Consider the following 16,557-nt stretch of genomic DNA (forward strand, 5'->3'; position numbering starts at 1 on the left):
AGAAGAATATCAATCCATCATGAAGAATGGAGTCTGGGAAATCGTTCCTAGGCCAAGTGACAAATCAATTGTCACTTCAAAATGGATTTACAAAATCAAACATGCTATTGATGGAAGTATAGATAAATACAAAGCTAGATTTGTTGCAAGGGGCTTCTCTCAAAAGGAAGGTATAGACTATGAAGAAACCTTTGCACCTACTGCTAGATATACTACTATAAGATCGTTGGTTTCACTAGTTGCTACAATGGGATGGAATATTCATCAAATGGACGTAAAAACAACGTTTCTAAATGGGACCATTGATGAAGAAGTATACAACGGCAAGGTTTTGAAATAAATAGCAAGGCCACACATGTTTGTAGACTTAAGAAAGCCCTATATGGCTTAAACCAAGCTCCTATGGCATGGTATGCAAGGATGGATGCATCTCTCTTAAGAATTGGGTTCGTCAAAACTTTTGCAGATCCAAATTTTTACATTAAGGTAGTGAATAAGGAACCAGTTATTATACTACTTTATGTAGATGATTTGTTTATTACGGGTGTGGAGCACAGAAAACAAGAATGCAAGAAGATGTTGGCAGCTGAATTCGAAATGAAATATCTGTGACTTATGCACTATTACTTGGGTTTGGAAGTTTCACAGAGACCTGGAGAAATATATTTGGGTCAAGGTAAATACATAATCAAGATTTTACAGAAATTCGATATGATGGATTCCAAGCCTATGACTACTCCCATGATCACTAATCTCAAAAAGCTGAGAAACTTCGACTCCAGTCTCATCAATCCCACTAACTATCGTAAGTTGGTGGGCTCTCTAATGTATCTGGTAAGTACAAGATTTAATAGATGTTTTGTTGTAAATATTCTTAGTCAATTTCAGTTGCAGCCTCGACCATTGGATACCTACTAAGCATATTCTTAGATATCTCTGTGGCACTATACATCACTGCCTAAAGCATGATGGAAAGGAAGTTAAGTTGACAAGTTTTACAGATTCAGATTGGTCTGGCAGTTAGACTGATGGAAGAAGCACTATGGGTGGATGTTTCAATTTAGGGTCTGCAATGATTTCATGGATGAGTAGGAAACAAGATCATGTTGCATTAAGTAGCGTCGAAGCTGAATACATTGTTGCATGTGAAGTATGAAAGGAAATTGTTTGGTTAAGAAAATTCTTGTCAAATTTATTCGGAAAATCTTTGGATCATACTATAATAAATTGTGATAATCAAAGTAGAATCAAGATGTTCGAAGACCTTGTATTCCATGCAAGGATGAAGCATATCAACAATAAGTACCACTACATTAGGATTTTGGTAAAAGATGGGGTCATAAAGCTACAATATATTTTGACAAATGAACAGGTAGCTGATGTGCTGACAAAGTCTCTTCCGAATAAGAAGTTTGAGTATTTTAGAAGGATTTTTGGGTTGGTTGACATTGCAAATTTAGTTGATAAGGAGAGATGAAGCATCTAATGGTTGATGCTTGGGAGGACATCTGGTCAACCTCTGTGTGTTTGATATCCTAATCCCGAAGAGGGAGGGCAGAGTTGGTCTTGGAGCTCTGACCTTAGATACGCACCTAGATCCCTCGGTTGATGGTTAGTTAGTAAGCTTGATGGAACCTAGACTGGGTGAAAACTTTAGTCCATCTTAGTCTCACCCCGAATAGATAACCCTGGTCAGGTATCTAGTACATCGCACTGAGTGTGCCTGGACTCTTCGTAGTTCATGTGTTTTTGAGATCCTCCATGTACTTGTATATGAATACCTCCCTAGTTAAGAGGGATTGTTGAAGAATGTAACTAGGTTTGATCTTCATAATTGTATAGTGTAATTTATTTGTCAAAAGAAAGTTTATTATGACTTATTAAAGCATGGGTTTCATGTTTGGGTCTGTTAGTTTCTGTAGCATCGGATGTGTTCTAACCACGAAATTTCGTGGAGAGGCTAGAATACATGAGATCTCCAAAACCCATAAATCGTTTCTAGAAATTCTGCCTAGAAATGACTTAATTAGATTATTAACCAGTTTTTAAAATATTTCCTAAGTCTAAACTTAGGGAATATGGTTAATTGATAAGTATTAATTAAGTCAAGCAGAGAATCATCTAGAAACTCACACGAATCGATCCAGAGATGATCCTGGCCATCGATTATGTTTTAATCTTGGTCATTGGTGCTCCAACAGAGGATTATAAGAGGAGGTCGATGTGGTGATGGAGAAGACACTTGAGCAGTTCGATTTCTTAGCAAATCGATTTCCAGAGTAGCAGCAGTAAGTTGCTGGAGAGAGCTAGAGATCGAAGCAGTGTGAGGGGCAGAGACAGTGACGTTGGAGGAAGTATTCCAGATCCAGTTAGTGCATTTGCAAAGAGGCAGAAGGGCCATAGAGAAGATGATTCAGGGGTTGCGCAGTAGCTTCTAGAGGCAAGTTCGATTTGCTAAGAGGGATTGACGTCTTCAGTTCCAAAGGCCGGGAAAGATTCCCAGAGTGCCAGAGAAGCATCTTTTCAGTCAGCAGAGGGCAGAACGATTTCATCAGAGACCAGTCAGAGGTTTGACGTCAAGCAGACTCCACAAAGCAGCGCAGAGGGTCAGAGGGCTGAGTTTCTGAAGGCAAGTTGTGTCGGGGTTTGGCTATGGGGTGAGGAAATTCCCCAATAGATTTTTGCCAATATTTTTCTCCGTAGGATTGCCAAATTCTCGGCATCAAGTGATACAAAAAATTTCTCACTACTGCATAATAATAAAACCCTCAACTGCTACACCGGTTTTCCCAAGTTGGGTTTTTTCGGGGACTTTTGTCCAAAAATAATTGTGTTAATTTTATGTGTGTGTGCTAGCATTTCTTAGCTTCCAGCATTTTATTTTTCCGCAGAATTTTATTTGTGAAGGTTGCAGTGTGTTTATTTCGATATTTGTCGTAGTAGATAAATTGTTAATTAATTAACAATTAGGAGAAATAATACCAGTTGTTGCAATAGGATTCCAGTTTGGAATTTTCACATGGTATCAAAGGACAATTGATCAGCTAGAGAGCTCATAAACGAAGGAAAGGAATTTCGCTACTTAGCAGGGGCAGCAGGTCGAAATTCCTATGGGTAGCGCAGTGTTTTTACCAGCAGGCTAAGTTATTTGAAGACCGATTTTTCTAAGTGAGTGGCAGAAAAATTCGATCCTTCCAGATCGAGTGATTCCAGAGGCAGAAGGAGCAGCTTAGTACTTTCGTTGGGCAAATCTCTCACTAGACGCAGGGTTTTTGCAGCAGTACGTTGAAGCAGAACCAGAGTCAGGGTGGAAGAGATAAGAGCACACACAGAGGGAAAATTTTCCTCAGGGAACTTCTAGTCTCAAGAAGTTCGATTTTCCTTGCAAATTGGAAGTAGTTGTGAGCAGATCTTATCACTCCAAAAGGGAGTGCGAATAGCAGAGTAGCAACTAAGCAAAAGGAAAGAGGAAGTTTTCGACAGTTCATTGAGATGGCCACTGCTGGGCTTCATGATCAAGACAAGTTGGATAGAGCTTCCAACTACGTCATCTAGAAGGCAAGGATGCCCTTCCTTCTAGATAAATGTGGCCTGAAAGCATACATTGATGCTGTAGTGGCAATTCCCACGGATGTAGATCATCATAAAGAATATAAGAAGGAAATGGCGCAGGGGAAGCGGTTGATCTTGGATGGAGTCTAGAATCATATAGTCTCACATATATCTAGCAAAGAAACTGCCAAACAGATGTGGGATGCTCTCTCCACGTTATACCAGGGTACTTCCGAGCAGCGGAAGATGTACCTAGAGGAGAAGTTGAGACTCACCCAAATGCAGAAAGGAGAAGGCATGGACCCCTACCTTACCAAAATTCATGAGGTTCGAGACCAACTCGCAGTTGTTGGGGCATCGCCTCAACCAACAGAGTTAACGAAGTTGGCACTGAATAATGTCTCTGAGGAGTGGAAAGTATTTGTCCAAAGCATATTTGACAGAGACAAGCTACCAGAGTGGGACAAGACGTGGGCCAACTTGCAGCAGGAGGAGTTAAGGCGAGCTCTGTTAAAAAGCTCCATCAGTGGCAATAGTAGCAACGAACCGAAGGTGGTGAAGGAGGAGGAGAATGTGGTCCTCATATCAAAGAGTCCTAATCTAGGACAAGGGGAGCAGAGAAAGAAGAAGAAGGACACGTCAAAGGTCAAGTGCTTCAGGTGTGGTGAGCTCGATCACTACATTAGCCAGTGTCCTCTCAAAAAGAAGGGCAAGGAGGAGAAGCAGGACCAGCAAGCAGCCTCAGCAAAGATTGAAAGTTGTCCTCCAGAATGGAGGAAGACTTCACTATGTTCGTCGATATACCTCCAGGTGTGAGGTGGGGTGACTTGGTGTTGTAGTCCCAGAGTGCTACAGTTGGGCAGGGTCCTTAAGGAGTCCACCTCATGGATCATTACTTGGCTACAGGGAGCCACTGTATTCAGTAGTAGGATGGATCAGTGGCAGTTGATGCAATTAGAGACAGAGTGATAGTTGCAGAGACTAGTAGCAGTCAGATGTTGGGGAGCGCAGTGTAGAGTTGGCAGCAGTGCAGTGGGCACAGTGCAGAGTCAGCAGCAGTGCAGATGCTAGTAGCAGTGAAAGATTTAGGAGATAGATGCATCATACTGAACATAGTTGATTCGGTATTTTGGATTTTTTTCAGTTGCAGATGTTCCAGTTGCAGCAACAACAGATGAGAGGGAATTGCATTACAGATGTAATGCTAGCGGCAGTATGGCAGCGTCAGCAGCAGCACAGATGCAGCGTATATCAGAGTTGCATAGTGGTTGGTGGGTAGTATGGCCAAACATCAACAATGTGACAGGAGATGATGCAGAGACAATGTGTTGTCGCATGGAGTGCAGCACCAGAACAAATTCCTCGTTAAGACGGAGTGTTAGTTTTTGTAGCATTGGATGTGTTCTAGCCACGAAATTTGGTGGAGAGGCTAGAATACATGAGATCTACAAAACCCATAAACCGTTTCTGGAAATTCCACCCAAAAATGACTTAATTAGATTATTAACCAGTTTTTAAAATATTTCCTAAGTCTAAACTTAGGGAATATGGTTAATTAATCAGTATTAATTAAGTCAAGGTGAGAATCATCTAGAAACTCACATGGATCAATCCAAAGATGATCCTAGCCATCGATTATGTTTTAATCTTAGTCGTTGGTGCTCCAACAGAGGATTATTAGAGGAGGTCGATGCGCTGATGGAGAAGACACTTGAGCACTTCGATTTCTTAGCAGATCGATTTCCATAGTAGCAACAGTCAGTTGTCGGAGAGAGCTAGAGATCGAAGCAATGTGAGGGGTAGAGACAATGAGGTTGGAGGAAGTATTCCAGATCCAATGAGTGCATTTGCAGAGAGGCAGAAGAGCCACAGAGAAGTTGATGCGAGGGTTGCGTAGTACCTTCTAGAGGCAAGTTCGATTTGCTAAGAGGTATTGACGTCTTCAGTTCCAGAGGCCAGGAAGGAGTCCCAGAGTGTCGAAGAAGCATCTTTCCAGTCAGCAGAAGGAAAAACGACTTCATCAGAGACCAGTCAGAGGTTTGACGTCAAGCAAACTGTGCAAAGCAGCGCAGAGGCTGACGCAGAGGGTCAGAGGGCCGAGTTTCTGAAGGCAAGTTGTGTTGGGGTTTCGCTGTGGGGTGAGGAAATTCCTCACTAGATTTTTGCCAGTATTTTTCTCTGTAGGATCGCTAGATTTTTGGCATCTAGTTGTACTCAAATTTTCTCACTGCTACATAATAATAAAAACCTCAGTTGTTGCACCGGTTTTCCCAAGTGGGCTTTTTCTGGGGACTTTTGTCAAAAAATAATTATGTTAATTTTATGTGTGTGTGTTAATATTTCTCAGCTTCCACCATTCTATTTTTCTGCAGAATTGTATTTGTGAAGGTTGTAGTGTGTTTATTTTGATATTTGTTGTAGCAGATAAATTGTTAATTAATTAACGATTAGGAGAAATAATCCCTAACGTTGCAATAGGATTCCAATTTGGAATTTTCACAGGGTCATCATTTTTATGTCAAAGCCTCCATTGTAGGATTCTAGGTTTTATATTGAGTCAATAGAGTCATTGTCAAGTTTATTAGACCCTTCTTTGTCTTTTGTATCATGAAAAAAGTACTATTTTTTAGTCAGATAGGTCATTTGACATCTCCACACCAAGTCGGCCCTAGGATGATGAAGTCGGCCTACCTTAGGGTAATTCAACCCACGAAAGAGGCTATCTATAGACAGCCAGTGTGATCCATTTTCTCACTCACTCAACAAGTTCAATACCTAAGAAAGAGAGGCGGAAAAAGTACGAATTTGCTAAGAGAAGAAAGAAGATTACAAGAGAAGACAAAATCGAAGTTTTGTATTATCTACCCCTATGTGGACCCAGATGGGAAAAGAGATGAATGGGGCTAAAATGAGTGGAAGGGGAGTAATGTAGGTGGTATCGGGAAGCGGAACCATGCAACCAAAATCGGGATTTCACATGTAGTGCCATCCCTAAAGCTAATAGCCAGTAAAGGAGATCACACGAGACTAGGATACAAGGGTAACCATGAAATCAGGCAATGGAGACAAGAATACAGACCTAACCCACTCTTTCCATCGAATCCCCCACCAATCCATGCCCAAAAGTGCCCATCAAAAGTAAACAAAATTACTCAATCAAACCAATCAAAAGTGATACCTTGGGGTCGAAGGCCCACCTTGAAACATACATTCATAACAAATGGGTGAGGAACCACATGATTGGCTCAAGTGGCGGAGAAAATGGCACATCGAGCTATCTAGGGGCTGCAAGGGGCTCCTATGCATACTACCCATAGGTGGTGGTTAACAAGCCCTATGGATGATTTCTGAGTTGTATTTGTGTAAAGTCTTACTTCATATCCCAGAATTTATGCAAGGTGGAATTTCAATCAGTATACTCCCCCTGTCATATGCTACCCACATAACTTGCAAGTCAAATTTGATCTATCAAACCCCCCATCGGGTTCACCATATTCCCACATAGGGTCCAATTTTCTTGGCATGTTTGTTGAACTCTTAATGTAAGATTGAACCTAGGGCACAAGAAGAATTTAAAGTTAAACAAATCAAATTAACAATCAACATTTTGAATTTTTGACAAAAAGGAAAACCTCCACTCAATGCAACAATAATGGCAAAAAAAACACTCAAACCCAAGCAAAAATCATGGAAAAAACCTAGGGCACAAGAAGAATTTAAACAAATAAAATTAACAATCAACATTTTGAATTTTTGACAAAAAAAAACCCTCTCCACTAAATGCAACAATAATGGCAAAAAAACACACTCAAACCCAAGCAAAAATCATGGAAAATATATGGGTGACTGAAACCCAAGGAAAAACAAGGAGAAAACAAAAAAATAGGGCCAAATTTGATGCCCATACTTGAAATCCACGCCTTGCTGAAGAAACTCGGTCCAAATTCAAAATTTCTTTGCTTGGGATCCTAAATTCCCTCGGTTTTCTCCTCTCGCCCTTGTAGATTAATTCTCCTCCTCCTTAGCTCTCACCCTTGCCCTATAATTGCAAAATGAAATAAAAAATAAAAAATAAAAAATCAATTTATCTTTTAAAAGTCATTGTTACATGGGCCAACAAATTTTTGGGATCAGATCGCAATTTTTTCGAAAAAAATCGTGATTAAATCGAGAGTTTTTCAAAATGAAAAAAATCGGCAATTTGATCATTTCAGGGAAAAGCTTGCAATTTTTTCAAAAAATCGTGATTAAATCACAATTTTCGCAATACTGAATGTCTCCACTAATTAATTTTGTTAGGATATTCCAACACAAGAAATAGTTAAGTACAACATGGTCTAGTGTAGAGTTAGGTAAAGTGTGTTTTTTTAGTATGTACTTTTGTAACTTACAATTCGATGGTCACGATATGTTCTAGACATGAAGTGATCCGACGGTTCATTCTCTCCTCGATATTACCGACACTTGATCCGTGGCTTAACCCCCGATTGGTCCATGATCTCTATTTAAAGAGCATGGAGGGTGATTTGTAAAGTGACCGTTTATGAGATAAGCTTATGTAAATTTTCTTTCTTTTACATTAATAAATTCCCTGAAGTGGCCACGTTGGCTCAAGCCGTGGACTATTTCCCTCTTTGAGGGTTTTAACCACTTCAAGAATATTGGTGTATTAATCTGTGATCTGTTTGTGAGCGGTGTCCTTTGGTGTTCTATATGAGGACTTACCCTGTAAATTCCTACATGGTATCTGAGCTATTTGAGGGTTGCATCAGTTGGTGATCCAAATCGGAAAGCCGGTATAACTGCATCCGACAGTCGTTTCCTAATCTACTGTTTCTGACTGCTTTTGGGCCGAGAGGACTGCTCTATTTGTATTAGAAGCATTTGTTCCAGTGAGGAACCCCTTTCGTTTCATGCGAAAAGGTTTTTGGTAGCCCTAGCTATGTCATTTTTAAGATATAGAGGTATACAGTCTTTATTTCAGTGTTGTGAAAATCGCGAAAAAATCGCGATTTTTTCCCTCTGCCGATAAAATCGCGATAAAAACTTAAAAAATCATCGGGGGTTGCGACAGCATAGTTTTATAACGTTTTTTTGGGTTTTTTCATGCAATTTTTTTTGAAAGAAACAAATAATTTTTTAGTGGGGCAGCTTAATGATCAAGTATAGGCCCTAGTATGGATATGCTATTCATGGTAATGTTAAATTCTTAAAGTAAAAGTGACATTCTCCTTAATCTTCATTTTCATCCTTTTACTTAAATTTTTAACATTACCATGAAATGACTCAAGATGTTCGATAGTGGTTCCAGCCTCATTGGATTTCATATGGAGAAAGTAGAATTTTAGATTTCATTTAAAATCCAGCAGACTTATCAGTTTTTCAGGATTTCAGGATTGGGAGATTGTAATGTTTCCAGGTGACACCATCTATCTGGGCTACCCCTGCCACCAGTAGAGGACGTGGTCTACCTCCTATAGCTCCTACTTCTAGTTCTTCAGCTTCTAGAGCACATCAGACTCCACTGCCATCTCCACCAGCACAGGCACCAGCATCTACATCTAGAGGGAAAGGGAAAGCTGTGGCATTTTCTCGCAAGAGGGGTAGAGGAAATCAATAGGATTAGACTTTCATTTTATTGTATATGACATTATGACATGATGAGATACATTATCATATTTTTTGTTGATATTTTGAGGCTGAGTTGGGACTCAAGAGTCAGGACTTACTATTCAGGACATGATTCAATGTTATGTGTGATTTTAGCGCTAGAAATGATATTAAACATCTTATATATTAGTTTTTTTATCATATTTATGTGTCAATGTATTTATTTTATGTTGTAGATGGTTTAGATATTAAAAAATTTGAAAAAAAATGAATATTTTTATACCAAACGATTTTTTCCGATAATTTCCCGATAATTTCGATTTTTCCCGATTTTTCCCCGCGCCGATTTAATCCCGATAACGATTAATGCAACATTGCTTTATTTGCAATTTTAGTTATTGATCTCTCTGGTTATTTCGGTTTATTTATCTCTATGTTTTTTATTATCGGATCTATACCTTTTATTTCTATGTATGATCTTTGCCCCGCGACTCTATGCAATCTGGGCAAATCAGAAACAGAAGGAAGTATTTTTTCCATGTGTTTGCTCTTTTCTACCACGCCTTGGTGTGATCTCAGAAAATCAAAAACATTGAGGAAACTATTTAGTTTCTGACGAAAACTAACTTCAAGCCATAAGGTTTGTTTTTGTTTGTATGTCCGTGTTGGGTTGTGTGGTTTTTTGTTTTGTAAGCAAAAAGGGTTTTTTCAACTCAGCGCGCACCCCAAAGCTTTAGTGACTAAAAGAAAAAGAAAAAACCCCTTCCTCTTTTCCAAAACTTACTAACCTTTTAAACTAGCTCACTTGGTCCACAGTTACTTTATGAGAATAGAGGTCTTGAGTTCAAGTCTTACTTTTTGTTGAGTTACTTTTTCAAAAAACACATGTAACTTATGTTTTAAAGTTACTTTATGTAAAAGTGTTCTCACCCATTATAAAAAGTGAGTCACTTATAATTCTAAAGTCTCTTTATCTTTTATTTAAGTTACAATTTAGTGGGTAGCTCATAAAGTACCATTGTAAAAGTGACTTTCACTTATTTATAAAAGTGGGTCACATAAAATCTTTTTTTTAAGTGAGCTAATTAGATTAAGTTTGGAAAGAGAGGGAGGGTTTAAAAATAGAACATTATCATTCACTTCCGCACATTCACGCACTTCGTTAGCATCTTCAACAACTTTTCTTCAAAAAGCCATAACTTCTTCATCCGGAAGCCGTTTTCAGAGCCATTTTTTTTAATCAGCCTAATTTTTCGACATCTTTCCATTGGAACACTTAATTTCAGCATCTACAACTTCAGTTTCTGTTAAAATGAAAAGTCCATGCCAAGTTATTCTTGACAGCACCAACTACTTCCAATGGTGGTCCTACATTGTGGATTTACTTAAAAGTAAAGGTCTTTACAGAATAGCCTCGGGCCAAGAAACTAAACCTAAAGATGAAGATAAGGCAGTCAAATGGGAAAATAAGCAAAATCAAGCACGTGGGTTAATAGAGATGTCTATTTCTCTTGACCTTAGATTCCATATCGCAGAACTTGATACCCCTAATGAAGCAATGAAACAGCTCAATAAAGTCTTTGGAATTAAAAATGAAATTAGAGCTCATCAATTCGAAAATGAGTTGCTTACATTGGACACCAATAATTTTTCTTCCATTGAAGATTGTTTGTCCAAGTTCAAGACCCTTAGACTTCTCTTGGAAGGTGTTAAAGTTAAGAAAGAAGATGGTAGCCTTATCTATTCCATTCTTGCTAAGTTGGGACCAGCGTACTCTGTGTTTGTTTCCACCTTCCATTCTACTAGAGAAGCCTTTATTTCTCATGGACAAGACTACAAGTCCCCCTCTTTTGATGCCTTTTGTGATTCTTTAATAAGAGAACAAGAAAAACTCTTACATCTTGGTCTTCTTAATCTTCGAAACTCTTCTAAGAAAGCCTTAGCCGCACAGCAACAACCAAATTCAAAGAATCCTCAGAAGCAGTATCCTAAAAAGAATGGTTCTAAACCAACCAAAGGTCCTAAGCACTTTCAGTCTCAAAATGAAAAATCAATTCAACAAAATGATAAGGCAAATAAAAACAAAGGGAAGAAGACTGCTAGGCATTGCAACTTTTGTAATTGAGATGGCCACTTAGAATCCAAATGCTTTAAGAAGATGGAAGCCTTGGAAGTAGCAATGAAGAAGCATAACATCCATTTGGAGCACTCTTCAACTTCAACTTCATCTTCAAGAATAGCACTTTCTGCATGTGGTTGTCAAGCATCTCGGTCTGGTTATGCACTAGATGTATCTTCTTCTTCTCATTCTCATGAATCGCTAATTGATTTTGGAGCTTCTTATCACATGGCCAAAAACAAAGCCATGTATTCTTCTTTAAATGATTGTAACACCAAAAATATGTGTTGGTGATGATAGATCTCTTAGTGTTGTAAGGACTGGAACTGTTCATCTAGACAATGGTCAATTTAATGATGTATTGTGTTCCAACCTTATCCTGCAACCCTCTATCTATATATCAATAAACTCATTCAGGTGAAGGTAAAACCATTGAGTTTTCACCTCACGACGTTGTAATTAAGGACCTAAGAGATCCTAGACAGATTTAAGCTACTGGCATTGCTGATGATTCTACAAGGTTGTATAAGTTTAACAACTTTGGGTCATCAACTCTTCCCTCGGTATTTGTTGCTCATTATGATGAAGTGAGCAAAATTTGGCATGAGCGATTTGGTCACTTAAACTATTGCTCCCTTCAACATCTATGTAAAGAAAATATGGTGACAGGTCTTCCTATGGTATCTTGCAGAGATGGTGTTTTTTCCAGATGTGTAATCGGAAAACATCATCAGGATAGTTTTGAAAAACGTGCCACTTGGCCGCCTCACCCCCTTTACAACTTGTGCATAGCAATTTATGTGGTCCACTTCCAGTTGTTTCATTCTCTCGCTACAAGTATTTCTTAACTCTCATTGATGATTTCTCTAGACGCACTTGGGTATACTTCTTAAAACTCAAGAGTGAATTATTTAACATGTTCTTGGCCTTTAAGGCCTTTGTTGAGAAACAATCTAGACATCAAATTCTTAAGCTAAGATCTGATAATGGCGGAGAATATGTTAACAACAAATTCATCAACTTTTGCACTGAGAATGGAATTCAAATGCAACATATTGTTCCATATACTCCACAACAAAATGGTGTCGCTGAAGGGAAGAATCGCACCTTAAAGGAAATGGCTAATTGTATGCTTTAATCTAAAGGACTTAGTCTTAATTTTTGGGCAGAAGCAATTAACTGTGCAAATTACATAGTAAATCACACTCCTACTAAGGTTTTAAATAATATCACTCCAAAAGAAGCATGGAGCTCAATTAAACCAAATGTAAGTCACTTTCGTGTTTTTGGAAGTGAAGCATGGACCCATATTCCAGATGAGAAACATAAAGCTTTAGAACCTAAGAGTGAAAAATGTATTTTTGTTGGATATTCTGAAGATGTCAAAGGATATAGACTTCTTTCACCTAAGTCCAAAAATGTTATCATTAGAAGACATGTAAAATTTGTTGAAAATATATCGGCCTACGATCCTAGTTCAGCGGATGTGCCACCTCTCTCTATCCCTTCTACTTCTGAAAATATTTCTTCTTCAGATGATGACAACGAGGATGACAATCCTCCCCCACCTTCTCAGGATCCTCCTTCAACTCCTTACCTTCCAAAATGACTTCATGCTACTCGGGATGCAGCAGGTGATCCTACAGATCAGCGACGTACATGTTCTCAGTTCAATAGAGCCTCTTCTTTACGAGCTCAAGCTTTAGCGAATTATGATCCTGACACCTTTGCAGAAGCTTCAGGCCATCCAGATTGGGACGCAACTATGAATGAAGAATATCGTTCATTATTGGCAAATGATACATGGGATCTTGTTCATCTTCCAAAGGGACAAAAACTTGTTAGATGCAAATGGGTTTACATAAACAAGTTTGGACCAGATGGAAAAGTTGATAAACATAAAGCTCCTCTTGTTGCTAAGAGTTTTTCACAAGTTGAAGGCATTGACTATACTGAAACCTTCTCCCCTATTGCCAAAATGAACTCTATCCGCCTTGTTCTTTCCCTTGCTGCCTCTTTCAAATGGGAAGTCCATCAGATGGATGTTAAATCTGCCTTTTTGCATGGGGACTTGCATGAAGAAATCTATATGGAACAACCTCCTAGCTTTATACAAACAGACTCCAGCCTTGTATGTCGTCCTAAGAAATCCCTTTATGGTCTCAAGCAAGACCCTCAGGCTTGGTATGCCAAAATGGATAGCTTTCTTCTAGATATGGGCTTTTCTAGGTGTCATTCTAACAATATTGTCTACACCAAGAAAGTGGGTAAGTCTCTTATCATTCTTGTTCTTTATGTTGACGATCTTATCCTTACTGGTAGTGATCCCAACCTTATAAACCATGTGAAGTCCAGCCTTAAAAAGAAGTTTGAAATGACAGACTTAGGACACTTGCATTATTTTCTTGGTCTTCAAGTCTTGCAATCCAAGGAAGGTATTTCCCTTTCCCATTCCAAGTAAGCCTGTGATCTTCTATGCCACTTTCGCATGGAAGATTGTAAGCCAGCCCCTTCTCCCTTTCAGTCTGGAGCCAAACTTTCAGTCACTTGTACTTCCCCTGAAGTTGATGCTACCTTATATCGTCAGCTTGTAGGAAAACTTTTGTATCTGACCCATACTCATCCTGACCTTTCCTTTGTTGTTGGCCTTATTGCTCGGTTTATGCAAAACCCACATGAAAGTCATTGGAAAGCAGCTAAAATAATACTTCGTTATGTTCGAGGTACAGTTCAGTTTGGGATTCATTATAGTGCAGAAGCATCTCCTCTATTGGTTGGTTTCACTGATTTCGATTGGGCTAGTGACCTTGATGATAGGAAGTCTACTGCCGATTATGTCTTCACTCTTGGTTCAGGACCTATTAAATGGGCTTGCAAGAAACAAAGTGCCCTTTCTCTTTCTTCAGCAGAAGCAGAGTATCGTGGCACCGTAGAAGCTAGTAAGGAAGCCTTGTGGCTTTGTCAGATCCTGTCAAAGTTTGGCTTTCAGCAGTAGCGTCCGACTACACTTTGGTGTGATAATCAAAGTGCCATTCAACTATGCAAAGATCCAGTCCAACATCAGCGCAGCAAACACATTGAACTACACATGCACTTCATCAGAAAGCTCATTCATGACCATGTTCTTGAAGTGCAATATTGTTCAACCGATGATCAAGTTGCAGACATCTTTACAAAGGCTTTCATAGAGGCGAAGTTTACTAAACTTCAATTTATGGTTGGAGTTCAGGAAGTTGTCACTAAGGGGGGATAGGCTCTAATGCCTCCTTCCTTCTCCTATTGTGTCATATTTGTACATCCTTCAATCCTATCCCAAGTTGTTCTTAAGGGGGGGTGTTAGGATATTCCGACACATAGGAAACAGTTAAGTATAACTTGGTCTAGTGTAGAGTTAGGTAAAGTGTGTTTCTTTACTATGTACTTTTGTAGCTTACAATCTGACGGTCACGATATGTTCTAGACATGAAGTGATCCAACGGTTCATTCTCTCCTCGGTATTACCGACACTTGATCCGTGGCTTAACACCCGATTGGTCTGTGATCTCTATTTAAAGAGCATGGAGGGTCATTTGTAGGGTGACTGTTCGTGAGAGAAGCTTATGTAAATTTTCTTTCTTTGACATTAATAAATTGCTTGAAGTGGCCGCATTGGCTCAAGCCATGGATTGTTTCTCTCTTTCAGGATTTTAACCACGTCAAGAATACTGGTGTATTGATCTGTGATCTGTTTGTGAGTGGTGTCCTTTGGTGTTCTATCTAAGGAACTTACCCTGTAAATTCCTACAAATTTTGCAATTTTTTGCCACTTTTAGCCACTTACTTAGGAAAAGTGGGTTTTGAGGTGGTGTAATTGATTTTTTGACCCCCATAGTGCACCTTAGAAGAATGTTGGCATGGAGAGCATGATTTTCAAGTACTTATACGCCCACAACATCTCCTAGGCTCACCTATTTACAAATTTATATAGAAATTAATTAAAAATCCCGTCCTATAGGAATTTTTAATAATTTAAAAAATCCTATAAAAACCTAGTCAAATTTCGCGACGCTTTAAATATGTCCTAGTATGGTAATATACATCGACTCTAGGCATTAGGATGGACCCAAGGCCCAATCATCAAGCTGCACTCTAGCTTTGGAGGTATGTGAGTGAAAAAACTCAGCTAGTTATTCATCGCTGAAAAGTGAGAATAATTAGCTAAGTGAAAAAAAACACTCTAGTGTGTACTCACTTGATGATCGAGTCCCAAGTTGCCTAAGCATGTTACAACAGTTCATCTTACTAGCGACATTTAATACAATACAACAGTTCATCATGTGTTTGTGGTCCCTCCGATATACCTCTTTTGGATGTAAGCATGTACTCTGTGTCAATCAGGGGATTCCACTTAGGGCTAGGGCCCATCTTCTCTCATCATAGTCTGCCATTAAGGATTTTTTTGCTGACTAAAAGGTACCTTTTTTTCCATCCCCTTCAATACTTCCTCCATGACCCCCATCAAACCATTAGCCTGAAGATTTCTTTGCTGCTTCAGGAAAGCGAAGTGACATTTAATTGTTAGGCATATATTCAGGTCTCCAAGTTGGCTCGCAAACTAACAATATAGAAGTTTGTGAGAAAAACATTAAGCAGAAACAATTTGTGAGACACTTTACCACAATCCTTAGTTCCAAGCAAGAACAAAAATCAGAAATCGAGTTTAATGTATCATGCAATTGAGAGCAGAGAAACTCACCACTTTGCGAAACCTGTCTCACTGGCTAAAACAGTTGATATATGCATACTGGTATCATGCGGAGCAGTCGGTGGAAGGCCTAGAAGTTTACGTATTTGTCCCACAACAACTTGCATTACCGGTTCAAACTCCTGATCAATGTTTATTGTGCTTTAGTAGAAGACTTAAAACCATGAAAGCAACATTGTTACTCCACTTAGCAATCTCAAAATACCAATTTGACTCTTCTATTCAATTCATTCTACATTAATACAACAGTGTAGATCAATTATGAGCCAAAGAATCTGTATTCCTGCATGTCAAGAGCGAATCCAGAATATATAGATATGACAAATTGGAAGACGCAAATTTTAGTAAGTCCCATTCTTTATAATAGAACAGGATTCTGACCTCTTCTGAAAATGTATGCCTTTTTGGCTTGCTGATTCCAATACTGCTCAGACAACTTGAAGGGTTCAGGACAATGATGCCACCCCAACCCTTTAAAATACAACAGACAACAAAAGCAAGCTTAACACAATTTCAAGAACTTAAAATTAGG

At 39.0% G+C, this 16,557-nt stretch overlaps 1 protein-coding gene across 1 annotated transcript in view; it reads right to left on the bottom strand.

Annotated features, from left to right (window-relative positions):
• The window catches only part of LOC149141867 (GPI transamidase component PIG-S-like protein), a 155,835-nt gene that overhangs the window by 30,805 nt on the left and 108,473 nt on the right, over positions 1-16,557 (bottom strand). Inside the window, exons 7-8 of the mRNA XM_089450069.1 lie at positions 16,407-16,496; positions 16,017-16,147 (exon numbers count right to left, since the gene is read on the bottom strand). Of these exons, the coding sequence (XP_089306195.1) occupies positions 16,017-16,147; positions 16,407-16,496 (221 nt within the window). The remainder of the gene's footprint in view (positions 1-16,016; positions 16,148-16,406; positions 16,497-16,557) is intronic.

The sequence above is a fragment of the Pinus tabuliformis genome, chromosome X, assembly GCF_031772625.1.
Source record: "Pinus tabuliformis cultivar Carrire ecotype Pingquan chromosome X, CPIR1, whole genome shotgun sequence".
Classification (NCBI taxonomy): domain Eukaryota; kingdom Viridiplantae; phylum Streptophyta; class Pinopsida; order Pinales; family Pinaceae; genus Pinus; species Pinus tabuliformis.